This window comes from Rhinolophus hipposideros (genome assembly GCF_964194185.1).
Source record: "Rhinolophus hipposideros genome assembly, chromosome: 25".
Classification (NCBI taxonomy): Eukaryota; Metazoa; Chordata; class Mammalia; order Chiroptera; family Rhinolophidae; genus Rhinolophus; species Rhinolophus hipposideros.
The window spans coordinates 26,844,271-26,870,776 of record NC_138071.1 but is presented as its reverse complement, the minus strand read 5'-3'; the positions used below and the strand labels follow the sequence as shown (position 1 = coordinate 26,870,776).

At 58.8% G+C, this 26,506-nt stretch overlaps 2 protein-coding genes across 2 annotated transcripts; one reads left to right on the top strand and one right to left on the bottom strand.

Annotated features, from left to right (window-relative positions):
- Positions 1–1,013: 1,013 nt before the first annotated feature.
- On the top strand, positions 1,014–8,754 carry ATG9B (autophagy related 9B; the record flags this gene model as incomplete). The annotated part of the gene is made up of 14 exons (XM_081038485.1): positions 1,014–1,563; positions 1,694–1,737; positions 1,918–1,982; positions 2,149–2,310; positions 2,832–2,973; positions 4,390–5,144; positions 5,303–5,456; positions 5,678–5,857; positions 6,396–6,632; positions 6,811–6,944; positions 7,115–7,211; positions 7,399–7,522; positions 7,609–7,750; positions 7,912–8,754. The coding sequence occupies 13 exons, from the start codon at positions 1,014–1,016 to the stop codon at positions 7,734–7,736; spliced, it is 2,772 nt and encodes a 923-aa protein (XP_080894611.1). The 3' UTR covers positions 7,737–7,750; positions 7,912–8,754.
- On the bottom strand, positions 8,619–25,013 carry NOS3 (nitric oxide synthase 3). Its single transcript, XM_081038484.1, has 26 exons — positions 24,818–25,013; positions 23,374–23,476; positions 22,924–23,069; positions 22,561–22,723; positions 21,353–21,444; positions 21,127–21,268; positions 20,710–20,849; positions 20,427–20,601; positions 19,745–19,846; positions 18,997–19,191; positions 18,804–18,877; positions 18,475–18,619; positions 18,163–18,267; positions 16,564–16,631; positions 16,005–16,121; positions 15,725–15,899; positions 13,880–14,012; positions 13,682–13,760; positions 13,408–13,595; positions 12,731–12,903; positions 12,256–12,466; positions 12,084–12,171; positions 10,933–11,054; positions 10,047–10,195; positions 9,494–9,688; positions 8,619–9,255 (listed from the first exon to the last, which is right to left on the bottom strand). The coding sequence occupies exons 1-26, from the start codon at positions 24,973–24,975 to the stop codon at positions 9,094–9,096; spliced, it is 3,600 nt and encodes a 1,199-aa protein (XP_080894610.1). The 5' UTR covers positions 24,976–25,013; the 3' UTR covers positions 8,619–9,093.
- Positions 25,014–26,506: the final 1,493 nt, after the last annotated feature.

The window sequence follows — 26,506 nt, the reverse complement described above, 5'->3', positions numbered from 1 at the left end:
GGACAAGCCACCAGACCAGCTGCCTGGGCCTCTTCCTCCTCCTGGCTGAGGTGGCAACAAGGAACTCAATGAGCTCATCCCTGAGTACCCAAATTATCCTTCCAAATCCTGGACCCCCAGCTGCCCGCTGCTGGTTCAGGGGCCCCAGAAACTAGATCAGGTCTTGGGGGAGAGGGTTTCCGGGGTCAAGAGGATGATGAGGTATACGTAATGGAACTTCCAAGGAGCCCCACTTTTCTACTGTAAACTCCAAAACCCACTTCTCACATCTAAGAGAGCTGCCTTTCCTTTCTTCCCTTTCTTCCTCTCCCCAACCTGACAGCTGCAAAGTCAGGCAGTCTCCCCTCTTCCCTTCCTGTTACTGTCACAAACAAAATAGTAGCCTTTTCTTTTCTTTCATTTTTCTTTCTTTTCTTTCTTTCTCTTTCTTTCTTTCTTTCTTTCTTTCTTTCTTTCTTTCTTTCTTTCTTCTTTCTTTCTTTCTTTCTTTCTTCCTTTTTTTTGGTCACAAAGCACTTCTCTATTTGTCGTGTGTGTGTGTGTGTGTGTGTGTGTGTGTGTGTGTGTGTGTGTGTAGAGAGAGGGAAAACAAGATTTTAAGAAATCAGAGGTTTAATATCTTGGCTCCATAGAGTTATAATCATTTGACAAGGTGTTCCTTTTGCTTTTGTTATTTTGGCTGCTACTCTCTGGCATCCCCTTTAAATCCACTTGAAGTCTGAAGATGGGACAAGAGCTGTCTCCTCTGGTCTCCTTCAGCCTCTGCCTCTCCACCTACCACCCCTCCCAGGCACAGAGATGGGGCCCTGAGAGCTTTGGCTGAAGGTTGCCCTGGAAAGGGGTGTGATGCTTTAGACAGGTGGCTGTGAGCTGGGACGCCTGGGGCCTGCCCCAAGTGAGTCACTGCTGTTGTTGTCACTGTCCTGTTGAAGTCCCTGCTCAGCTCCCCAGACCTCTGTGGAAACAGCAGCAGCTCCCATCTTTCAGAAATTTCAGGAGAAGCCGCCAGCCTGATGGTGAGGCGAATGGGCTGGGGGGGGAGCAGGGGTGGGCTGGGGCAGTGGGGAGACCTGGGGCCGGCATCAGTGCCCCTCCTCCCCATGCCACTGCCTCCTCTTCCTGCTCCTCCATGTCGGGGGTCTGGGGGCGGGAGGGTCTCCATCTTCTCTCTGTCTGCTGTGCCTCACACAAGAAGTGTGCCTTCCTCAGTTCCTTCTCCAGCCCCAGGGCGCCCCTGCTCAGCTGTGCAGGCCCCCGGGGCTTCTCAGCCTCGCCACAGTGCCCTCCCCACCCTAGCCACCCCCCCAACACAGGCAGGGCTCATGATGACACCCATCTCTGCTCCCCCCTCCTGGGGTTCCCATTCCACCCCACCCTTGGCCTCGGTGACTCCCCCTGCTTCGTGCCGATGCCCCCAGGGCAGTCCTGGGCTGCGGATAGGCCCTCTAATCCCCGAGCAGGATTATGAGCGGCTGGAGGACTGTGACCCTGAGGGCTCCCAAGATTCACCCCTCCATGGGGAGGAACAGCAGCCCCTGCTTCATGTGCCCGAAGGGCTCAGAGGTGAGCGTGTGGCAGTGGGACTGTGGGGGAGGGGAGTGCGGAGGGCCTGGGGGTTGAGGCAGCAGGGTGAGAGCGTGGAGAGCTCCCTCAGATGAGAGCTGAGTCCCAGCGCTCTCCTCTCTGTGCCCAGGCTCTTGGCACCACATCCAGAACCTGGACAGCTTCTTCAGCAAGATATCCTTTGTGCTGGGCCTGGCAGCGGTGGCAGGGGAGGGCTCCTTGGCACTGGCGCCATTCTTGGCAGGGGGACTCTGAGGGTTCAGTAGGTTGAGGGACTTGTTGGGGCAGTGAGGGGGAGGCGTACTCAGGAAAGGCCCATTATGCCTCAGGCTTATTTCTTAACACACCGGCTACATCTACGGCTATCACCAGAGGAATGGCTTTGCCTGTATCCTGCTGGAGGATATCTTCCAACTGGGGTGAGTTGCTTGTCCCTGCAGAGCCTCCCGCTTCTAGTCCACCCAGTGCAGCCCCAAGCAGCCCAGGGGCCCAGCGGTGTGGGCAGGAAGACCCACACTGCCCAGGAGGCTGGGCAGAGGCCCACCCACCCCTCAGGCCTGATCACTGCATTCCCTGCTCTTCCAGACAATTTGTTTTCATCGTCACCTTAACCACCTTCCTCCTTCGCTGCGTGGATTACAATGTTCTCTTTGCCAACCAACCAAATAACCGGACAAGACCTGGGCTGCCTCACAGCAAAGTGACCTTGTCGGATGCCATCCTACCTTCATCCCACTGCTCCCAGCGGTGAGTGACAACCAGTGGGAGGAGGGGGTGGAGCAGACAGCAGACAAGAGGCCACGCCCCCTCACTTTGTCGCTCAGGCTGGATCATCGGTTCTCCAAAGTTTGGGTCTCAGGACACCCGTATATACTTAAAATTGATAGAGAACCCGAAGAGCTTTTATTTATGAGACTCACATCTGTATGTACCTTATTAGAGGGTAAAATTGAGGACAGCTTTAAAATTTAAGAATGCATAAGCACACCTTCCACTGGCTGTCAATGTGATGTCACGTAGCTTCTGGAAACCTCCACTGTACACTTGCGAAAGAATGAGAGAGAATGACAATGGCAGAAAATATTAGTATTATTTGAAAAAAGTTTTGACCATGCAGACATTTGCAGCGGTTTCGGGGACCCCCAGGACCCATCTTTTGAGAAACAGTGGTCTTGCTAGATGCCCTCCATGCTCTTCCCGTTGCTCTCCCAGTCTCATCTCTCTTGCTAGAGGGTTCCATTTCTGGCGCTATGTCCTCCCACCCCCAGGATCCGCTCCAGCCCCCTGCTGGTCTTCCTTCTCATCCTGGCTGCGGCCTTCTGGCTGGTCCAGCTGCTTCGCTCGGTCTGCAACCTCTTCAGCTACTGGGACATCCAGGTGTTTTACAGGGAGGCCCTGCACATCCCCCCGGTGAGCGGGGTGGGCGTGTTTGGGTGGAGGGGTGCCATGTGAGGGGGCAGAGGACAGGCCCGGAGTGGGGGGTTGTACAGACAGAGGGGCCCACTGAAAAGCAGGCAGAAGGCCTCATTGACACCTACCCTAGACCCCAAATAATGTTAGCAGGTGGGGTACCCCCATTTATAAAACACGGTCCTCACCCTAGTGGAGCTTAGTTGATTTAGATGGGTTATAAAAGATGACTTATAGTCACATGCTGGTGGTGTTTAGAGGAGGGCCGGTCATCCGGCTTTATAGAACAGGAGGAATTGGGGTGGGGCAGGGAAGGACAGGAGGCAGGGAGGCAGTCCAAGCCCCTATGCAGGAAGGGGGGAGCTTCTGTGGGCAGCACTGAGATCGACCCACCGGCCTGCATCTGAGTGTTCAGGCCCTGTCGGTGACACCACTCTTCTTTGTGGCCTCACCCCTTATTGCAGTCACCCACTGCATGGGGTGACTTCACTCTTCCTCCCCATCCCGCTTTGCCCTTTCTTCCCTCCCTGTCTTGCTCTCATTCCTTGCTCTGTACTTCACTTCTTCCTTGAAGGCACTACTCAAAGGCTACCTTCTGCAGCTGGCTTCCCTTTCTCCCCTCAGAGGTCTAGAGCCTTCTGCATGCCCTCCTGCACAGCCAAGGGGAGGTTCTAGAAAGCCCCCCTGAGTAGGGGAGCACTAGGCATAGTGCAGGGAGGACCAGGAGGGCCAGGGCAGAGGCAGGGGTGAGCAGCAGTTAGACCACTGATCCTCCAGGAGGCTGCTCACCCTTCTCTTTCTCCTTCTCCCTCTTTCCCCTCCTTCCCTGTTACTTCCAGGGGAAGGGGAGCCCCTGGGATGGACTGGACAGGCTGGCCTGGGGCAGCTGGGTGAAACTGGGCTAAAATGAGGTTTGCAGAGGAGCTCCAAGAGAGATCTGCACCCCACACGTGGACACAGCCGGTGTCTTGGGAAGGTTACTGTGCTGATGGAGTGGGATGGGGCTGGGGATCTGAAAGCATGCTGAGGCGTGAGGTGTGAGGCTTCCGGAACATGTTGTGTCTTCTGTGTGTCGGACTGCTGGGACGGGGAGGGGGCTGAGGAAAACCTGCTCTTACGGGGCTGAGGTCAAATACCCGAAGAGATGAACTTAGGAGGTGTCATTGGGGAGCACGTGACTCATGGCCTCAAGAGCAACACAATTCAGAAGAGGGTGAAAGGAAGTAGGAAGGTCCCTGGTGGGCCAACCAGTTAGGGGAGGGCAGAAATCAGAAGTGACAGCTTTCCCGCCTGAGGGACACTGGTGAGGACGGTGGGAAGGGGGCGCTGAGGCATGTAGCTCACGACATGGTGAGTTTGGACATCGCCATGCAGAGGACCGCAGGCCGCCGGCCCTCACCCGTCCCCTGTCCTCAGGAGGAGCTCAGCTCCGTGCCCTGGGCCGAGGTGCAGTCGCGCCTCCTGGCGTTGCAGAGGAGCGGGGGCCTGTGCGTGCAGCCGCGGCCGCTGACGGAGCTGGACGTCCACCACCGTATCCTGCGCTACACCAACTACCAGGTGGCGCTGGCCAACAAGGGCCTGCTGCCGGCCCGTTGCGCGCTGCCCTGGGGAGGCAGTGCGGCCTTCCTCAGCCGCGGCCTGGCCCTCAACATCGACCTGCTGCTGTTCCGCGGGCCCTTCTCGCTCTTCCGCGGGGGCTGGGAACTGCCCGACGCCTACAAGCGCAGCGACCAGAGGGGCGCCCTGGCTGCGCGCTGGCGGCTCACGGTGCTGGTGCTGGCCGCCGTGAACCTGGCGCTGAGCCCGCTGGTGCTGGCCTGGCAGGTGCTGCATGCCTTCTACAGCCACGCGGAGCTGCTGCGGCGAGAGCCTGGCGCGCTGGGGGCGCGCCGCTGGTCCCGCCTGGCTCGCCTGCAGCTGCGCCATTTCAACGAGCTGCCACACGAGCTGCGCTCTCGCCTGGCCCGCGCCTACCGCCCCGCCGCCGCCTTCCTGCGGGCCGCCGCGCCCCCCGCGCCCCTGCTGGCGCTACTGGCCCGCCAGCTGGTTTTCTTCGCCGGCGCGCTCTTCGCAGCGCTGCTCGTTCTCACCGTCTACGACGAGGATGTGCTCGCCGTGGAGCACGTGCTGACCGCCATGACCGCGCTCGGGGTGACGGTCACTGTGGCCAGGTGCGGCGGAAGTTGCGGGGAGCGGGGATTCCGCCGACCTGGGGCGGAGCCCTCGGCGATCCCGACCCCTCCCACCGCCAGCGCCCCCCAGCCCCTGCCTCCGGGTCGCACATCCTCCTAACCGCAGCCCCCTTCCCCACCCCGCCCCCGCCCTCCAGGTCTTTCCTTCCGGACGAGCAGTGCCAGGGTCGCTCCGCGCAGCTCCTCCTGCAGTCGGCTTTGGCTCACATGCATTACCTCCCGGAGGAGCCCGGCGCTGCCGGCAGGGCTAGCGCTTACCGGCAGATGGCGCGGCTGTTGCAGTACCGAGCGGTGAGGGTCGAGACCCGAGGGGTGCTGCTCCAGAGGGTTGCTGTGCAGTCCGCGGCCCCTGGCAACGGGCGTGGACTGGCCATCCCAGGATGCAGGGTGCGGGGGATGACTGGGCTGGAGGGTTCCTGCCCTGGCCAGAGACCCTGGGGGGCCTCTTGGTCCTAATCACGATCGTGGGCAGTCTCAGCAGCCTCTTCTCATCCTCACCCCTGCTTTCCCAGGTGTCCCTCCTGGAGGAGCTTCTCTCCCCTCTCCTCACCCCGCTGTTTCTGCTCTTCTGGTTTCGCCCTCGTGCCCTGGAGATTATTGACTTTTTTCATCATTTCACTGTGGATGTGGCTGGGGTTGGTGACATCTGTTCCTTTGCCCTGATGGATGTGAAGCGCCACGGCCACCCTCAGGTTAGAGTCCTTCTCTGGCTGCGCGGGGTGGTGGTGAGATAGGGGTTTGTTCCTCAGCTCCATCACTTGCCGCCTGTGGCCCGGAGCTAGTCAGTCACTTCCCTGTTTCTTAGTGTCCTCATCTGTCACACGAGGACAATGACCATAGTCAATGAGCAGGACTGTGTGAAGATTACATGACATGATGTGTGCACAACCCTAGCGACAGTAAATAGGAGTAAAGGCCACCAGAGGTAGAGAAATGAGCTGGCCGGTGGATGGGGCTGGAGTGAGTCTCGGGCCACCAAGGCCTCAGGTCAGCCCTGGGGTCTGGTGGGCACAGGTTTGCAAAGCACTGAGCCCGTCCTCTCTTCCATGGCTGGGTCTGGACCCAGGTCTTGCTCTGCTGCTGTTTTGGGGTGACCTTGAGCAAATCCCCGTCGTAGCCTTCATTCTTTTCACCTGGAAGCTGGGGCTAATGTTTCCTGTCCCCCTACCTATGAGGCTTCCACCGCAGCTATAAAGGCAGTGTCCACAGCTTTTCCTTTTTTTCTTTCAGTGGCTCTCAGCAGGCCAGACAGAGGCCTCCCAATCTCAGCGTGCAGAGGATGGAAAGACTGAGCTCTCCCTGATGAGATTCTCCTTGGTACACCCACAATGGCGCCCGCCAGGGCACAGCTCCAAGTTCCTGGGCCACCTTCGGGGCCGAGTACAACAAGATGCAGCCACCTGGGGCGCTACCTCGGTTCGCAGCCCCCCCACCCCCGGGGTGCTCAGCGACTCTTCTTCCCCTCTGGTGAGCCGCAGCCTGGCCTGCCCTCTGGCCTCACCACCTGCTACCCCGCCTCCACTCCTCTGCCTCACCATTTATATTAACCTGCTCACTCACTGGTCCAGCCTGCTCTCCCACCTTGCTGAGACCTCCGCCCTCCCTTTCTGTTCTCTCTTCTGACCCCCTCTTCTCTTGCTCCCAGCCGGAGACCGTCCTGGCCAACCTCTTGGTGCACCCCCTGCTGCCCCCACGGGACCTGAGCCCCACAGCCCCCTGCCCAGCTGCAGCCACTGCCAGCCTCCTGGCCTCCATTTCGCGAATTGCCCAGGACCCCAGGTAGGGGGTGGGGGCCTGAAATGCAGGGGAGCAGGGGTGGGGAGGCTGACCCTCCAGGGGGAGGATGCAGGAGCACTGGGGGGGGATAGGAAGGAGAGGTCAAGCCTGGCCCTCCCCATGGGGTGCAGGGGGAGGGGCATGTCTTTGATCTACTGCACTATCTGTTCCAGCTGTGTGTCCCCAGGAGGAACCAGGGGCCAGAAGCTGGCCCAGCTCCCCGAGCTTGCTTCTGCTGAGATGAGTCTCCATGCCATCTACCTGCACCAGGTGAGTAGAGGGTGCCGGAAAGAGAAATGTGGGGAGAGCAGCTGCACAAAATGGAGGCTGAGGAAGGTAAGAAAGTACCCAGTAGGAGCTAGGGGGAGAGGTTTTAAATCCCTCTGCACCTGGCCCAGGGCCTGGGCCTTGCACTGTGGGGCAGGAGGGAGCCCTCATTCCTCTTTGTTACATTTAGCTCCATCAGCAGCAGCAGCAGGAACTGTGGGGCGAGGCCTCAGCTTCCTCCTTGCCCAGGCCTTGGGCCAGCCCCCCGCAGACACTCTCGCCTGATGAGGAGAAGCCATCCTGGTCAAGTGATGGTGAGGCAAGCAGGGTGTGCAGGGGACAGACCCTGGGGAGACAGCAGGCATCACGGCACTGCCCAGATGACGGCTTTTCTCATTAGGTTCCAGTCCTGCCTCCAGCCCCAGACAGCAGTGGAGAACGCAGAGGACCCAGACTCTCTTCTCCGGAGGGTTTCGGGAGACCACGGACACCCAGAAGGAGCCTGGCCAGGCCTCTAGCACTGACTGAAAGGGCTCCTCAGGGTCAGTATTGTCCAACTGTGGTGGGGGCAGGATGAATAGGAAATTGGGTGGAGCCAGACTTGGAGGGATGGAACCAGTGGTGGGCATTCAGGGTGAAGGGGACGATGAGCTCTGGAACCGGAAGCCCTGGACTGCTTGCCAAGAGCCTTCTCCTCCCTCAGGTTCCCTGGCTTCTCCAGCCACAGGCGATCGGACGAGGTGGAGTAGAAGAACACACCGAGCTCTCTTTAGGGACCCCCCCGCCGCACAGATGCTTTAGTTGGGCAGGACTTGGGGGTCACTGATGAACTCGCCCCAGAGAGCACAGAAAGGGTAGGAGAGGAGATGCCAAAGGCATCTGGAAACAAGTCTTAGAGACAATCTCCCCATGGAGGGGAGAAGGGGACACCCCCCGAATTAGCTGTCCTGGAGTGGTTGCCTGGGAAGAAGTCCTCAAGTATCTTCAAGGTGGGGGTAAGGCCAAGGCGGAGGCCAAGCCAAGTGAAAGGGAAACAGTGAGGGATGGGACCAAGAGACACGTTTGCTTCTTCAGGTTCCCCTGGGATTTGTGGAGGGGGGCCACGGGGACTTGGGAGTGGAAAGACTAGCCAGGGCTGATGTTTTCAGAGTTCCACATCGGTGTGACGTCTGAGGAAGTGGGTGTGGCTCCTTATCCTGTCTAAAACAAGCAGTTAAGGTTGCTCATGGCTGTGTCACACATCTTTGTGACCTTGGTCTCTGGCACCCCCATTCCTGGAAGCTGAGGGCAGTACCTGCTTCTCAATCAAGAGCAAGGGAGCAGCGCCGGAGAACTACCTGTGACTGGCTGGGTCAGAGTGGAGCAGTAGAATAGGACTCCCTGGCAAAGAATTGCCACCCCCACATCTGCACAAGTTAAAAGACAGCGTTTATAGTTCTATCATTTTAATCCACCGGGCTGGATTAGGCATCTCAGTAGCTCCCATAACATCTGGTTCAGTCTGTTATGGTGAATCTTCAATAATAAATATTTCAATGATTTGGAGATTAAGTTTCAAGAGAAGGTACTCCTGGGAGAGGTAAGGGAAATCTAACATTCACCTCAAGAACACCGAACGGGTGACAGCAGCCCTGGAATACCACTGCTGGGAGGGGCCTTCCAGATTTAGTGAGAGCCAGATAGGGAACCAGGGCTAGAGAAAGACATTTCGCTCATTCCTGGGGTTTAGGAGAGACTCCGTAGACTCTGGACAGACGTGGGAAGGCACCGCGGGAGGAGAGGGAGAGGTGGCTGGTCTTGGGCAGGCCGACAGGAGCGCGGCAGCGCCACGGGGGGCTGACGGCCCCTCTCCAGGAACTGGGATGGAAAGCGAGAAAGAGGGCTCTCAGGGGCCGGTGGTGTCTGGGCCGGGAGTGTCGAACGCCCAGGGCACTGCTCCCCGTAGACGCCGATCCTGCAAGGAAAAGCTCTGGGTGCGTATGCGGCTTGTCACCTCCTGGGTGCGTAGCGTGAGCCCGAAAATGTCCTCGTGATAGCGTTGCTGATCCTGCGGGGATAGAGAACCGATGAGAACCCGAGTCGGAGACCCGCGTGGGAGCGTGCTCCGCCCCCATCAGGACTCCGCCCCGCCGGGCCCCGCCCCTTCGCCCAGCCTCTGGCTCCGCCCCCATCAGGACTCCGCCCCGGGCCCGCCCCTTCCCCCCCTCTGGCACCGCCCCATCTAGGACTCCGCTCCGCCCGGGCCCTGGCCGGTCCCGCCCCGGAATGGTCCTGCCCCTTGGCACCCGCAGCACGCCGATGACGTCGCCGGCCTCGTCCAGCTCCATGTCGCCCTCTGTCGCCAGTATGCGCTGCACTGTCTGCAGGACGCTGGTTGCCATAGTGACATCGCCGCAGACAAACATGTGGCCTCGTTCGAGGCACAGTACGCGGTGCACCTCAGCAGCCAGCTCTGTCCGCAGGATGTCCTGCACGTAGGTCTAAGGGGAGGTGGACTTAGGGCAGGTCCAGCGGGGATCAGGCCGGGGGGAGGGAAGGTCCCGGGGTGAAAAGATTTACTGCGGGCCCGATGGGGCCTAAGTGAGCTGGGATGGCGTTTACAGAGGTGTAGTGAAACTGCGGCGGGGCTTGGGTGAGGGCGTGAGACCAAAAGGGGCTTTGGGCACGCTGTGGGCAGTGGGGGCGGGTGCCGCTGTGTCTGGAAGCTGAGGGGCGGGGCGGGGCTGTGTGTATTGGAGGGGGCGGGGCGCGGCCTGGGCTTGCTCTCCCCGCGGGAGCGCGCATCGGTCCTCCCCGCGTCCCTAGCTTCTGGGTACCCTTGCGCCCTGAGTCCCGCACCTTGGGGCTGTTGGGTTCCCTGGAGAAGGCAGTGAGGACGCGGCCAAACACCCCGCGCTGCTGGGCATCCTGCACCTCGTCGCGGTAGAGGTGGTCGAGCTGGGAGCATCGGCAGCCGAACACCAAGGTCATGGGGGCGGGCTGCAACCCTGCAAGCGGCACTGCGGCTTGGGAGAGCCCCCTCTGTCGGGGCGCAGCCTTAGCGACACCTCCCATTGGCTGCTTTCGCCTAGGCGCACAGCCCACACCTTTCAGCTGTTTGGCCTCTAGGAAAGTGCAGTGCAGGACCCACTTTTCAAAGACCCTGCCTGAGCTGGATGCCAAGCTCATAGGTGGTGCCTTTCCTCGGGTGGCGCTAGAACGTGGGGCTTGTCTCAGAAGTCCATGTGCTCTGCACCGTCTAACACTATAGTTCTGGGGCTCTATCTAGTCCCTTCCTTGCTCCAACCCCATTTTCTCCCACACCTTCAGCTCCCACCTTTCTCTCACTCACAGTCTCCTTTTGATTTACCAGTTGCCCTGGGCACCCTTTGTAGCTTCCTTGGGTCTTGGACACACCTAGATGAGCTCTGTCACAGTCCAGTGTCTGCCTGGGGAATTTCTGTCTCCTGAGTCCCAGCCCCATCCTCTCCAGACTTCCGGTTCCTTTTGTCCTTTATCCACTCCAACACTTTGTGCCACCACCAGGAAGCCAGACCAACGGGGCACTGCCCTGGCCTCTAGACCCTCCCCTCCTCGTGGTGTAATAAGCTTCTTTTCATCTTTGCGGCCCATTTCTTGCCCTCTTTCCTACCTGGTTCCTGCATTCCAGCCCCACCATTTGTCCCTAGATTGTGTGACTACTTCCTGCCTTCCAGTCATTCCTGCCCTTGGCCCCCAGCCTCACCTTTGCTCTCAATGTCGTGCAGCCGCTCCTGCCAAAATCCCCGGAAGGGGGCTATGCCAGTGCCTGGGCCCACCAAGATGCAGGGCAAGTTGGGGTCAGGTGGCAGCCGGAAGGAGGGAGCCCTAGCAGAGAGACATTCCGTTAGGCTCCCTTTGCTTCCCAGCTCCCCCTTCTTAATGAGCCCTTGGCGGGGTGGAGAGAGGAGAGCTCAGCTTCTGTTGATAATTGAGTTAATACTTGTCAGGTGCTTACAACAGTGTCTGGTTCATAGTAAGCACGATTTGTTTATTAAAAGCACTCTGCTAGCTGGCAGAAGCTCCCTGGACCTGTGGTTTCTAGAAGTTGGGACAAAGGAAATACAGTTCAAATTTGAATTGAAGAATATTTTGATGTCTCAGTTTAGGAGATTTAGAAACTAGGGGAAGGGAAGGGAAGGGACAGTCTCTTGGTTTATAATGAGTTCACTGAGTGTGTTAATTTTAAACCGTAGCCTCAATATTGGTATTTGGTTTGTATTCAGTAAATTGCTACTGAATTTGTAATTTAGCCTCCTGGATGAGTTTGGGTCACTGGGCCTAGCTGGTGCCATCCTGGGAACTCTTCACATACCCACCGGGGACTTTTGACTCCTGGCTGCTGGATGGGGCGACTTCTGAACACAGCATGAGGGAAGGATGTCCTGAGAGTCCTCGTTTATCCTTTAGTGACCTAACCAGTTCTCCCTGGACTGAGTAGGGACTTATTCTTGAGTGGGCACCGTTCCCAGGTGCCATGCCTCCCAATATCAGACTGACCCCAAGGATGTGGCAAGGGACACAGTACATCTTCTAAAAGCAGCAGGGCCTGCTGGTTGAACCCCAGCCCTGCCTCTGGGAGCTGCAGTTTCAGGGCAGGACCCTATGTCCAAATTGGTTAAAGGCCCAAAGCGGAGCCTAAGTTCCAAAGTGCCTTAGGTTGGACTCTCCATCCTTGACATGTTAGATGAGTCTTCCCTGCCCCCCTCCCCAAAGCTTCCACCCTCACCCTGTGTGACCCCCACCCAGCTCGCCAGCTGTCCCAGCCCTCTGTGGGGCACTTTCTCCACTCCTGCTTGGACAGACACTCTCTTCTTAGTGCCCCTTTCCCCTCCACCCCCCACAGTGCTCACTTACCCCCTGATGAAGCAGGGGACAGGGTCTCCAGCTTTGAGTTGGCTCAGCCACGTGGAGCAGACTCCGTAGTGCAGGGGCCCCAGCCCATCTAGTTGGGGAGGAGGGGGGCCAGTGAGCAGGCTGTTGGGGGTCAAGATGTGGCCCTGGGCCCTGGCCGCCTCCCCAGCCTCACCCTGGGTCCTGTATGCCAGCACGGCCACTGTGAGGTGGATCTCTCCTGGGCGGGCGCTGGGTGCTGAGCTGACTGAGTAGTACCGAGGCTGCAGCAGGGGCAGCTGGGTGAGGAGCAGGGGGGCAGGCAGTGCCACCGAGGGAAACTGTTCCAGTACCTCCAGCAGCGTGGGGCAGCGGAACCACTTCCACTCCTCGTAGCGCCGAGGGTCCTGGCGGGGACAGGGTGCAGTGGGCTTGGAACACCTAGCTCTCCCTGCTGACCTCCCGAGCCCAGCCTTCTCCCTGGTTCAGGCCAACGAATGTTTGTCCAGCACCTTCTCTGTACCCAGCGCTTTAGGACCTTGAGAATTCTGAGATGAATTAGTAACTGAGCTGGGTCTTAAAGCCCCAGTGCCTGTTAGCCAGGTGGGCTCCCTTCCTCCCAGCTCTTCCCGCCTCACTAGCCTCTGCTCCTCTCTGGGGTGCCCCCCAACCTGGCTGAGGGTCTCCAGCTCCTGCTGTTCACTGGGCTCTTCAGCCAGGGTGCTGAGCAGTCGAAGGAGTCGAGGGCTGGGCGTGGAAGTGATGTCCAGGAAGAAGGTGAGAGCTTGGCGCAGTGTGCACGGGGGTAGCCGGGGGTCCCGCACCCAGCCCGGGGGAGGGCCACCTGGGGGTGGGGCACAGGGGAGCTCTGAGGAAGGGGCCTAGCCAGAACTGCATTGTCTCGGGGGTGATAATTGCTTCTTGGTGGGGTACATGGGGACTGACCGTGGCGTTTATTGGTGACCTTGCCCTTGAACAGCTGTGTTGGGCCTGTCTGGCAGCCGTCATGCGTTTGTTTGGGGGCCCCTGCCTGGATTGGCTTGGTCTTGGCCTCTCTTCCTCTCCCCCACCCAATTTATTTCCTTCCCAGGCACTGGTGTGGCAGAAGGTAGACCCCATGCCAGCTACAGAGCAGGCTAGGTTGCCAGGGGGAGGAGACAGACTTTTGGGGGTGTGTGGGGATAGGTTCTGGGAAAGGAGCCATGCTCTGTGGACTGTCCAGCAACAAGGCCAGCCTGGCAAGAGGTGGCACAGCCAGCCGTGAGCAGAGCAACCCTCTGCCAGATGCTGCACCCAGGGGACCGTGGGGCACGGGGACGGAGCAGGCTCTCAGACCGCGCCTTCTCACCAGGGCTGCCCTTCTCCAGCTGCTCCACTGCCACAGGCTCGCCGGGTGGTGGGGGGTCCTCCACGCGGCTCAGCAGCGCCTCCACGAGGCCTGGCCGATTGGGCGGGCAGACGCCGATATGGTCCCCCGGCTGGTACTGCAGTCCCTCCTGGCCTCCCGTGTCCAGGCGTACCAGGATCGTGGCCCGGCTGGGGGTGGGGACAGAGGCAGTTACAGGGGCAGGAGGCAGAATGTGGGAGGAGGGACGGGGACAGGTCGGGGATGTCTTCCTCACGTGGACTTGCTGCTTTGCAGGTTTTCCACGGAGAGGACTGTGGCTTGGAACATCTTCCGTCTGTGCACGTGGATGAGGCCTGGGGGGAGGGAAATGCGGCTGAGCCCAAGGCAGGGAGTGTGCTGTGCCTGCGGCTTAGTCCTGGGACCCTGGAGAGTCCAGAGGTCCATCAGGGTCAGGGGCAGGTCAGGGCCACACCTGTCAGCAGCTGGAGGCCCTCAGCCTGGGCACTCAGCCGGTACCTCTGGCGCTTCCAGCTCCGTTTGGGGCTGAATATGTCCCGGGCAGCGGCCTTGGCATCTTCTCCCACACAGAAGGTCTCACAGGAGGCCTGAGGAGCAAGGAGGGGAGGGCGGAGGAGCTCAGGCGCCTGATGTGAGAGGTGGAGCTGGGTCTGTTGGGTCCCCAGTTGCCACCTTCCATTCATGGGGTTGTGAGCTCCATCTGAGGCTCAAGGACAACTGTGGGATTGGCAGCCACAGTGGCAGGAGGGAGAATGGCATTGAAACGAGCTGAGGCTGTGGCACCTCGTTCTTCAGCCCATGTCAGGCCTCGGCCTCTGTGCTAGCTATCTCTTTGCACATATTTGTGTCACACCCATTAGTTACTTAATCCGGCGTGTTGGTCTCGTGTGCCAAGGAGCACAGTGCTTGGCACAAGGGAGCACCCAGCAAATGCATCTCTTGGTGTCTGTGTTCAGACCTGCATTCAAATTCTGACTTCTACACTTGCAGTAAACTGCCTTAGTTTCCCCATCTTTATATCTCATTAGGTTCCCGTGAAGATGAAATGAGATACTTTATATAAAGCTCCTAAGAGCTTAATGGAGTGGGGCCATGGAGGGGTCTCCGGCAGGTCTGTCCTCCCCTGTACTGCTCACAAAGGGCTGGAGGGGGCCCCTGGGGCCAGGCCCTGGGAAGGTGCGTGTTTTATTTGTTTCTGCTCAGGCCCAAGTCTGGCAAACTGCTTGGCAAGTCCCTGGCTTGAAATCTGGGGCTCATCCATGTTGGGTTGCTCCCTCTCCTGCCACCCCGTATCACCAGTCCTGTTAATCTTGCTTTTGTGTGTATAAAGTCTTATATCTCTTCCTTCCTTCCTTGGCCCCCTCCCTTCCTTCCTCCTCCCGCTGCTACCACCCTAGTTAGCTCAGAGCCTTCCTGCTTCCAGTTGGACGTTCCTCCAGCTGACCCTGTGCCTCTAGAGGAGATTTCTAAACTTCATGTTGTGCCCCTTCCCTCTCGTCCCACTCCTAACTTCCGGTTGCTTCCCTTTGTCTGGATTCTTTCGCCTTGTTTTCTATTCCTGCCTCTCCTCCCAGTCTGGGCCTGTTTGTCCAGCTTGACCTTCTCCCCAGCAAACCCTCCACCTGTGCCAGGTGGCCTCCCCAGCCCACTTCTTAGGATGCCCTTGTCCGCTCCATCAGTCCAGACCTGCTGAGCTCAAGCCTGGGAGACCTGGAGGGGCCAGTGCTGCCTGGAACAAGCCCCCTTCAGCTCCAGGCATGATCCCCAGACCAGGCAGAGCTGCCTCTGGAGGAAGTCCAGGCTGAGAAAGTTACAGCCCTGGGACCTGCCTCTTCTTGCACTCCCCTGGCCCAGGACCCCCTCCAGTCCAAGCCTGTCTGGCCTCTGATTTCCTGGAGTTTCTGTGCTGGCGTCAGCTCCAGCTCTCTGTCTAGCTCTCTCTTGATCCTTTCCCTCTCCCTCCATCCTGCCCGCCCTGGGCAGGGGCCCCTGCTCTCATTCCCCCTTTGTGTACCTACTGAGGCTCCTGCCTGCCAGGGCCCTGCCTGCTCTCTTCTGCCTGGGTCCGGCCCCTCCTGTGTTGTTAGGGTCCTGTTATCCACTAGTCAAGACCGAGCCAAAATAAGGGTGGACTTTGGAAGGAACAGGAAGGGACCAGAAAACCAAACAGAATCGGGGCAGCAGTGAGGCCCCCAGTCTCAGTATTGCAGGCCTCAATGGGGAGGTGCCCAGGAGTGAATCAGAATTGGGGTTGGAGGGGTGGCGGGGATCGGATATCGGGACAGGCCCAGGGTGTCACCTGGAAGGCAGCCTTGGCCCAGCCACGGAAGGACTCCTCCTGACCGCACAGCTCATCGCCTTGGCCCAGTTGCAGAAGCCGCTCCCCACCCAGCTCTTCCAGTCGTGTGTCCACCGCACGAGCAAAAGCGCAGAAGTGGGGGTACGCCCGGGAGCCCAGCCCGAACACACAGAACCTGGGGGCAAGGAGCCGTCACAGGAGCCCACCTCTGTCCCGCCCAGCCCATGTGTGCTCAGGGGGCTCGCCCTTCCAGCGCGCCTCCCCGTAGAGGCCCCCAGACCTGAGGGTCCCCAGTGCCCCGGCACTGTCTGTATTACTGGACTCCTTTCTCTTCCGCCGCCAGGAGGACACCAGCGGGTCTGAGCAAGAGACACTGTTGAAGCGGATTTTGTAACTCCTGGCAAGAGAAGACAAAGACAAGGGGGTCACAGGGGACTGGGGACATGGCACAGGCCCAGACCTAGGCAGAGGACAGCTTTAGGGTCTCTGCACTGGGGACAGAAAAGGCCCTGCCCTGGGGCTCAGCTTCACTTTCTGCAGCAGGCTTGGGACGGGAGCTGAGGGCCAGCACCCTAGGGCCGGAACCCTAGGGTTCTCTGGACTGCTGGGTTCTGCTCTCCTCCCCTCCACTCTCTGAAAGCCATGGCCTCTTAGAGTCCCGGGGACTGCGTGTGGGCAGGTCGCAGGAAGAAGGCAGTGCGAGGCTGTGTGGGGCCCAGGCCTGCTCCATCTGTCCTCCAGCTTTTGGAGGTACAGAGGGGAACTCTTCAGCCCTCCTTTCCTCTGTGTCTCCAAATGCCTCCCTGCCCCCATCTGCCCGAAGCTCCCACCCCACTCACCTGTGCTGCTCCGGGCGAGGGGAGCTGTTGTAGGGACCAGACATCTCCATCAGGGCCCCTGCGAAGCTCTGCAGGGGTGGGGGGTTGGGGGGGAAGTGACAACATCATGGTTAGTGTTGTTTTATTTCAAACAATACAGAAGGTGAAAGCTGGACCGGGTTGGCCCTTACTGTCATTTGTAACTTTTAATTAGTTTTGAAATTTTCAAAAGAGTTATTGGCTTTTTGAAAACATTCCAGAAGCGTGTAAAGTAATAAAAGAAAAAATCTGCCCCTATTTTCCCTCCAGTCTTACCCCGCCAGGCGTGGGCACTATTGACAGTTGTTTGACACGCCAGCTCTTTTCCGCCGTACTTACACACATATCTGGATTTATAGTTTTTTAAAAAAGTAAAAACGGGACCAATATACCCATTTCCTGTGGGGTACATGCCTAGGTTTGCACCATTTTTTAAAATTTGAGGTAAACTTGACATGCATTTGAAATGCACAGAACTGAAGGGAGCAGTTCAATCCATTTGGCTGTTCAGTAGTTAAAAAAAACAAAGTTAAACATACATCTACCCGATGACCCAGCAATTCCACTCCTGGGTATTTTTCCAAGAGAAATGAAAACATAAGCCCACAAAGGCCTTGCACAAGAATGTTCATAACAGCTTTATTCATAAGAGCCAAGCACTGGAACTGGCCCAAGTGTGCGTCCACAGGATAGTGGAGAAACACACTGGGTGTATTCACACAGCAAGGCCGTGGGGAACGTGCAACTGCGTCACCCCACTGCAAGATGAACCTTGAAAGCAGGCTGAGCTGAGTGAAAGAAGCCACAAAGGAGTCAGAATGGTGGTGCTTCTGGTGGGGAGATTGGGAAGGGGATTGACTGGGGGGATCGACAAGGGAACTTTCGAGGATGATGGAAATGTTCTAGATCTTTATAGAGTGGTGGGTCATCTAGCTATAAATACTTTTATAGCAAACAAAAGCTAGTGATTCCATTTTTCTTTCAAAGGCAGATCAGAATGAGGGCTGGAAAAGGCAGCAAGGCAGGGCGGAAGTCTTAGGTCAGAGTTTCCACTTTAGGTGTTAAGAAGGCATTTACCACTGAGAAGCTTGTCGGCAGAAAGGCACCAGAAATGAATGGAGACAGAGTAGCTTGAAAGAGAATGGTCAACAATCAAGTGACCATCTAAGTGAGTGGTGGTACTCTAGTTTGTTTAAGGTTTGTTCAGAATGTGAAGTCGCCTAATCTCTGCTGACATTGGAGCCGGGCTCTTTTCTTTTGTTAAGAAGAAAAAGCTGAAATTGCATGTGAAGTGGAGTATTCCTGTTTTTCTCATTTGTCAATGTCCAAAGGCAGTCTAACAGAAGTGCCTTCAGCGTGATAAACCCTTGCACTGATAATGGAAATGACGTGGGGACACAGTTACGCAATGTGTGTGTCGGGGGCAGCCCGTGGGTGGGCCTGGAGTGTGGCTTGTGCAGGTCACACTCCAGGGGACTCTCCGGGCATCTCCAGTTCGCATTGGGGGGCGGGGGTCCTGCCCAGCCACTCCAGTGCAGAGTCTCCCCTCATGCCCAGTGGCCCCTTTCTTGCAGGCCTCACCTCTCCGTTCTCTGGGGGATCCCCATTCCCAAATGTGCTGGTCACCACCAACACCAGCGTCTCATGCTCGAGGGACACCACGTCATACTCATCCATGCACAGGACCTGGGGGTGAGGAGAAGACAGACATCCTCGTGCCCCATCCTTCTCACTCTGGCCCTCCCTGGGGCCCCGTCTCGCTCTGACTCCCTGTGGATCCCTGGAATCCTCGTGGGCCTTGACTTGTGAACCTCTCCTGTCTCCCAGGCCGCATCTGAGGATGCTGGCGGACCCCCTCTTTCCAGATCCCTGCTCTCTTGGGCTCAGCCCTACCCGAGGGTCGAAAGCCTTCCGGAAGAGCCTCCCCAGCTGCTGTGCGTAGCTCTGGGCCCGGCCGGTCTCGGAGCCATACAGGATTGTCGCTTTCACTCGCTTGGCCATCACAGTGCCCATGAGTGAGGCAGAAATCTTCACTGCACTGTGGGAGAGGGTGTGGTGAGGGGGGGTCCCAGCACATGGAGCTGGGCCTCCCCAGGTGCACAGTCCAAGCAAGGTCTTGGGGTGCTGAATGGTGGGTGTGGAGGGCTGGTGCCCAGACCACTGCTGTGGCTGGTCCCCGCCCCCCCAGTGTGGGGGAAAGGGCAGCACGCCTAGGCACCTACTTGGCCACTTCTTTAAAGGTCTTCTTCCTGGTGATGCCAGCACCCTTGGCTGCGCTCCCCTTCCAGGGGTCTGGCTGCAGGGGAGTGAGGGGGGTGGAAGGGGGAGGTGAGTGAAGAAAATAGAAGTTTGGAGGCCCCTGGGGCCTGCTTTGTTACAGCTGGCCCCGTTGGGCAAAGCCAGTGGGGTGGGCACCTGGTAGCGGAAGGCAGGGGACAGGAAATAGTTGACCATCTCCTGATGGAAGACAGGGGTGAGGCTGCCTGAGATCGGGGGCACGATCCAGGCCCAATCGGCAGGGCAGCCCCCCCTCGCCTTCTGCTCGTTCTCCAGGTGCTTCATGAAGGAGGCCGTAGCAGCGTGATGGTCCACAATGGTCACTTTGGCCAGCTGGGGTGAAGGAGGGCGGGGAGGGGCTTAGACTCAGCCTACAGGCCCCACCACTTGTCACCCCAAACCCTACTGTGCCCTGGATCACCCCAAATCTAACATATACTGTGCAGCGCCACCCCTGACTGAAGCATGCATGGTCATGCTCAAAGCTCAATGTGCAGCGCAGCTTCAAACTCCGCTATTTGTATGCGTCGCCCCCAACCTCGTATCTCAAACCTTGACACCCCAGACAAGTACTCAGCAGGCACTATTTCCCCCAGACAATGCTCAGCACGCCCTTGATCCTGGAACTAGAGTTTCTAGAATCCAGTGGGTCCCGCAAACTTCAATCCCCAGTGTGCCCTGGGGACCGGAATTACTGAGCACGCACTGGTCAGCACTACCTGGAACAGTATGTGCTCTGTCCCCAGAACTGCAGGCCCGTGGGCCCCGTAACACTTGGACCATGGAACTCCTTCCCGCCCTCCGTCTCACTCCTGCCCCGCTTCCTAAGAGCCTCCTTGCTTCCAGCCCCAGCCCGTGCCCTCCTGGCCGGTCTGGGCTTGCGGACCTGGTAACTGTGCAGGACAGCCAGGTTGATTTCCACCGCTGCCTTGTCTTTCCACAGGGACGAGGTGGTCCGGGTATCCAGGTCCATGCAGACAGCCACGTCCTAGGAGCAGGGGTGCATGGCGTTGGTAGGGGCTGGGTGGTGGGGAGTGGACTGGAGAGCATCTTTGTCTCAAACTTGTGAGTGGAATGAGGGAGGGCGGGGGCGTGGCCACTGGGAGCCCTGACTGCCTGGTTCAGGTTCTTGCCCACAAGGGCACCACAGAGCAGAAAGGGACACTTCTCAGTCACTTCTCAGCCCTGGGCCTCCATTTCCCATCTCTAAAATGGGTCTTAACATTTTTCGGGGTCAAGGTCTGCTTTGAGAATCTGATGAAAGCGGAAGATCTATAGATCTCACCTCCAGAAAAATAATTACATACTTTTGACCCTGGTGCAAGGTGGGGTTGAGCTGCGCAAGGTCCACTCATAGGCAGAATCCCCCAATGGACCCTTGCAGTTGCACGCATGCCCAGCCTTTGCTCCCACCGCCGTGCTTCCGGGCCCCTCCTCCGAATTGTGGCATAGGAGGGACCCTTGGCCCTGACAAGCGCTCAGACTCTGCCCTGGCCGACATTGTGTGGATGTGTTTGTGAGTCAAAACCTGCAGCCCCTGCCCGCGCTGCCCACCCCCGGGCGCTCACCTCCAGGACGTTGTAGCGGTGTGGGTCACACAGGTTGCGCGTGCCGATCTCCGTGCTCATGTACCAGCCGCTGAAAGGGGCCGCGGGGAACTCCAGGCCCCCAATTTCCAGCAGCATGTTGGACACGGCCGGGAGGGCGTACCAGCGCAGGCCCAGCTCCGCGAACCACTCCAGCCTGGGGGCGTGGGTGGGCGCGGGGGTCAGGCCCCCTGTGGAGCCTTGCTGCCTGGCCACCCCCTAGGCAGCCCCCTCCTCCACCTGACCCAGTCCCTGTCGTGCTCACGTGGGGTGCTCCAAGGGCACCTCGAGGACTAGCTCAGAGGGCAGAGTGAAGAGTTCTGGGGGCTCATCTGGGGCCTGGAGCAGCAAGGGCAGCACATCGAAGCGGCCATTTCCTGGGGTCCAGCCGTGCTGGGTGCAGAGCTGCAGGGAGCAGGGCCAGAGTCAGGTCCGGGCCCAGCGTCGTGCCCTCCTCAGCGACTCCTTCTTTCGCCATCTCCCGCCCTTCACCTCACGGACGCCCCCCCCCCCCACCGCAGCTGGATCTCCATGCCCACCCAGGGACCCCCTTCTTGGCATTTCCCATCCTTCATCTCAGTCCGGGTCCCCTCTCCCAGCTTCAGTGACTCTTCTTCGGCCCCCCTGCTTCACCCCAGAGCCCTCACCGCTGGCTTCCCCGTCTCCGCCTCCCTGTGCCCACCTCGGTGATCTCCACGTTGGCTGGGTCCCCCCGCACGGAGCCGTCCTGCTGCCTGTAGCCCGCGTAGCGCACTAGTTGGCTGTTCCAGATTCGGAAGTCTCCGCGGCCCGGGACACGCTGGGGGAACACTGTGATGGCTGAGCTGGCATAGGACGAGAGCTGGTCAGAGCCCCAACTCCTCTGCCGTCCGGAGGAGGAGTGGGTCTGGCGGGTTCGGGACACTCACCGAAGGTTGCCCCGGTTGGTGGCGTACTTGATGTGGCTACAGATGTAGGTGAACATCTCCTGGGCAGAGCTGCAATCCCGGGCATCAAACACCTGAGCCAGCCGAGGTGAGGGGACAGGAGGGAGACAGGGACTTGAGGCCAGCTCCAGGAGAAGGTAAGGAGGTGGCGGAAGGAGTAGTGACCTGTCTGCAGCCTTCCATGGCTGGGCTGTCACTCAATGTGAGAGTTATGGTTCTTTCTCCTCTGGGGAGCCTCCCTGACCATTCGTACCCACACTGACCCCTTCCTGCCCTGTACTCCACACACCCGGATAGCCTGGTCTGCTTCTGATCTCCATCCCTGCAGAAGCCCACTCGATAACTGGCACAGTCACTGCCAGACTGACGAATGAGGAAGGGCACCGACTGATGGGGAGACGTGGGTGTGAATTCCCCATTACCCACTGTGCTTAAGGAAAAGCAGGTGACCGAGCCAGTCACCTGACGCTCCTCGAGCACATTGATGATGGGAAGGGAGGGTGGCTGTACTAGATGGCCACCAGGGACTCTGCCCATCCTGGCATTTTGATGCTAGGAAGGACATCTTGACTGGCTGAGTGGAGGCCCCAGCAGGAGGTTGGGAGTTACCTTTCCTGTCTGAGGGAGGAGGAGACTTGTGTTAGTCACAGGGCAGGAGGTGGCAGTGTCTGGCCTGGGGCCAAAGAGGGATGTAACAGTGAGTGGGGGTCAAATATGGAAGCTTGGATGGGTTCAAAGTTGAGGTAGAACTTTGAACAACTTAGAGCTACGCAGGTGTCACACAGGATGGTTCTTATTTGAGACTCCTTTGGGGTTTCCTGGGCATGTGGCTTTATCCTAAATTCTTTGGTGGCCAGTTACAGTAAGGAGGCCAAGGTCACAGGTTCAGTCCCCTTGTGGGTCCCGTCTGTGCTTCTGTTGCTTTGACAATACCCCCCAAGGATCACTGCTCAGCTGTCCTCACGGACCTGGTATGTCTGGGTGTTTCTCTGGTAAGGCACTGCTATGGGGCTTAACAACCAGGTGTCAGCTACTGGGTGAGGGATCCCAGGGGACCAGTCTTTACGGGAAAGGGCAGGGATCTCCCCACTGCTCGAGACCCCCCAGGGAAGCCTCAGGAGTTGCCCACACCTCTCCTCTCCTCTTTTGTGTCCCCCAGTTCCCACCCTGCTGCCTCTAGCCAGCCATACCTGCAGCTTCCCCCACTGGATCCGGCCCACGCAGCGGGGAGCGTTGCGCCAGGCCTGCTTGGCTCCGAACACCAGCTCGCTCTCCCGGAGCTGGTAGGTGCCTGTGGCTGTCACCTCGGCTTCTACCTCCTGAAGCCGCTGCTCATGGGCCTGAGAGCCGCTCCTGTAGAGGAGAAGGCAGCAGAAGGAAGTCTTGTGGGTTACAGAGGGCTCCCAGGCTCCCTGTGGCTATTGGGGGGAGGCCAGTAGGTGCAGAGCTCAGGCCCTGTGTGGGTGGTATCAGGATGGCGGCTGGGAGTGGATCCTGGGGAAGGACGGGGTGGGGGGGGGAGAGGGCCTGTGGATTTCAGGTCAGGGTCACACCTCTTGATGGAGCTGTAGTACTGGTTGATGAAGTCCTTGGCCTGGCTCAGCAGCTGCTCAGGGGGTGGAGGGCCCTTGGAGGGCCTCTGCAGTTTCCGTGGAAATACCAGGGAGCCCAGGCAGCGTCTTGGGGTGCAGGGTCCGTCCTAGATCGAGGTGGGGGCAGAGGTGGAGAGAGCAGGGAGCACAAAAGTCAGGGCCAGGTCAGGGTGCAGTGGCCAGGGTAGGGGTGCAGAGGGAGGGTGGGCCTGGGGGGTGAGGGTTCAGTGCTGGGGCTGAGACTGGAAAATGGGGTGAGGTTGGGCTGGGTTAGGGCAAGACTCCAGCAGGGCTTGGGGCAAGGGCTGGAGTTTGAGAGTCACCAGCGTCCCCTGCATGTCCCTTAGCTCCTCTGGCTCTTCCTGGTCTCGCCCTCCTGACCCCGATTTGGGATGGGGGCTCCCGCCTTACCTGCTGCGCCTGGGCACTCAGGGTGTCATACGTGATGCTGCCCACCTCCCAGTTCTTCACACGAGGGAACTTCAGCCCCTCCGGGGGCTGGGTGAGCGGGGGGCTGTGGGGAGCCAGGGTGTGGTCATGGGGGTCGAGTGTGTTTCCTTTTGGGTGTACCCCAGAGACCCCTCTGACAGCAATCATAATCCCAATGATTTTGTTGTTCCTTGCCATATGCTTTCTTTGATTTTTTTCTTACCCTTCATAACAACCTTGGGAGGGAGGCAATATTAGTATCCCATTGACAGAGGAGGGACCTGAGGCTCAGAGAAGTTAGGTATCTTGCGAAGGAGCACACGGGCAGAGCTGGTCCCATCCATACCCAGGTCTGCCTGACTCCTTCCACGGCTGTCTGATACTCAGCCAGACCCGGGGTTGCCAGGGCCGTGGCGCTGAGCCCCTGAGCCCCTGGCCCAGGGCTGGGTTCTCATCCCCATGCAGGGCTCACATCGCCTCTTCTGGACATGGGGTGTCCAACCCCTTGAAATTGCCAGGAGCCCTCCCGTCAGGGGGTAGAGGACTGAGCAGAGCTGAGGGAAGCCCAGCAGGGAATCGTCAGCCCAGATTTCCCTCCCGCTTACACCCCTCCTGACAGGGGCCCGTTGTGTGAAGGGAAGCCTCGGAGGCCTTATCACTTCCTCCCAGAGCCGCCAGGCCAGCCTCGGGGAGGAAGGGAGGGACGCAGGGCCGGGTGCGCCTGTGTGGAGCCCTTCCCACAGAGCTGCCTGGAGCCCCAGCACCGTGCTCGGTCTGCCACCCCACCTGGCTACCACCATAGCCTTCCTCTCTTCAGGAGCTTCTGCCCCAGGGAGGCTGCTTTGGGGGGGCTGGGGCTGCCCAGTCAGTTTTGGGGTTGATGGTTACTAGGGGGAGGGGCCTGGAGCATGGGGAAAATGGCCTAACTGCTCTGTCTTCTCAGCCTCCCTCCCCAAGGGCCTGCGTCTCCTGCCCCAGCTCTCCTTTTTCCATGAGTCCTGTGTTCTGGCTGTCCTATAACTATCCCCCTGCTCCTTTCTTCTGTTAAATAATCATCACTGTTTGTGGAACGCTTGCCATGAGCCAGAAACTTAAAACTATAGCAAGTACATTATATCCCTATTTTACATAAATGAAGGCTCAGAGAGGTTAAGTAACTTGCTCAAAGTCAGACAGCTCTTGGCAGCAGAGCAGCATTCAAACCCTGGCGATTCAAACCTGGTAAGTTGGTACCCTTCCCTCCGACTTTCACCTTCTGCCTGCTGGCCCTGATTCTGGTCTCTTGTCTGAGTCCCCCTGACAGCACTTTTGCGTTGGCGACATGGCCCTCCTGGCTGGGCTGCTGGCTCCAGCCCTTCCAAACCCTGACCTTCAGGCCTTGACACCCGCCCTTTTGTCACTTGCTCCTAGCCCCTGTGGCCCTCACCTGTGGTCTGGCGCAGGCGGGGGTGCAGGTGCTGGTGTGTGGCTGGGCTCAGATGACGGGGTAGCTGGGGCCTGCTTGCCGCATAGCCCAAGGCCCAGCCCCAGCCCCAGGCCGCAGGGCGGCCCCGGCTCCTGGCCCACGCTCTTTAAGTTGCCCATATCGGCCTCACTTCAGCTCTGCTGCTCTGAGCAGAGCCCGGGCCTTTTCCTTAGGAAGGGGAGGGGGCTCTCCGGTGCTGGCCCTCGCCCCGCCCCTGTCCCACACACAATGGGACAGGAACAAGGCAGCTGGGAGGCTGTAAAGCCCGCCAGCCCAGAGGGTGGGGAGCCGGACGCCTGGGTTCCGCTCCAAGGACTAGGGCTGATAAGTGGGAACACAGGTGTCCAGCAGTACTCGGGGGCTGGAGTGCAGGAGTGGGGTGTGGAGGGAATGGCAGAGTGGACAACCAGAGAATCAGAAAGGCCCTTCTACTGTATCAGACCAGGGGACACCTCCCATCTGGCCCTGGCCGGCTGTGGCCTGAGCGGTCGGGTGGAAGGTGAGCACTGTGTCAGTATCAAGGGGTGAGTCCAGACTCTTCGTGACCACAGGGACCTCTAGGGTCTCCCCCTTCGCCACCCGCCCTCCATCTAAGCACTCCTGGACCCCCACCTTACAGTCCTTTTGGACTCTTTTGGAACAGGCCCCACGGGGATGAAGTGACCCTTTGTCCTTGAGTGTGGCATTAGGGCACCCCTTCCCCTCCCAGCACCAATTTCCTGGAACCCCCGCCCCTTGTGACTCAAGTGGGGGACACAAAATTGCAGGAAGCTGCCATCTAGGGCCTCCACCCCCACCCTGTCATCCAGTGACGCAGGATTCCCTGGGGGCATTAGGTCAGCAGATAGACACAGCATTCAGGGCCAAGGCAGGGACTGCCCCCTGGGGAGAGCTTGGAGCCCTAGCAAGACTTTGATGTTAGGGAAACTATAATTCCCAGCAAGCCAGTGGCACACAGCAGCATTCTTTTGACACCTTGGAGAGCAGTGCATGCTGGGGCTTGTAGTCCTACGCCATCTGGGGGCTGGAGAAAGGCCATGAGCCAGGGCATCACAGGTCCAAGCCTTGTAGATTTGAGACCACAGGGACTAAGAGAAACTGCAAGAAAGATGGAAGTTGAGAAACTGGGACAGGCAGAGACTGGGAGAGGCAGGCAGGCAGACAAACAAACATGTAGATTTGTGTTGGCTGGACTCCTTTGGAAAGTAGTGGAGGATAGAATTGGGGTGGGCCTGGGTGGGGGTCAGGCTGGCGGATCAGCCGGAAGGAATGGGCTGTGCTGTGAACTCTGGGGACACACCAAGAAGGTAGTAGGGTCTGCCAGTTTGGAGGGAGGGCAAGCCTGAGCTCCTGGATGCCTGGAGAGCTTTGCTGCCCGTCTCTCAGCGAAGGGGCAGGTGAGAGAGAGAGGCAGAAATGCAAGACCTATGCTCAGTCCAGACCTGTGCCTGTGGTGCAGGAGCCCAAGGCCCCACCCCACTCACGCCCCTTTCCCTTCAGGCAGGAGATGGCATCCAGGCCCCACTTCTCAGATATTTTCACCCATGATAGCCAAGGAGACAGATCCCATCTCTGGTTCCCATTCAGCCACCACCTAAGTGTATATGGCTGAGAAAGACTCCGTGTTTGTAGATTCCAGTTAATGGAGCT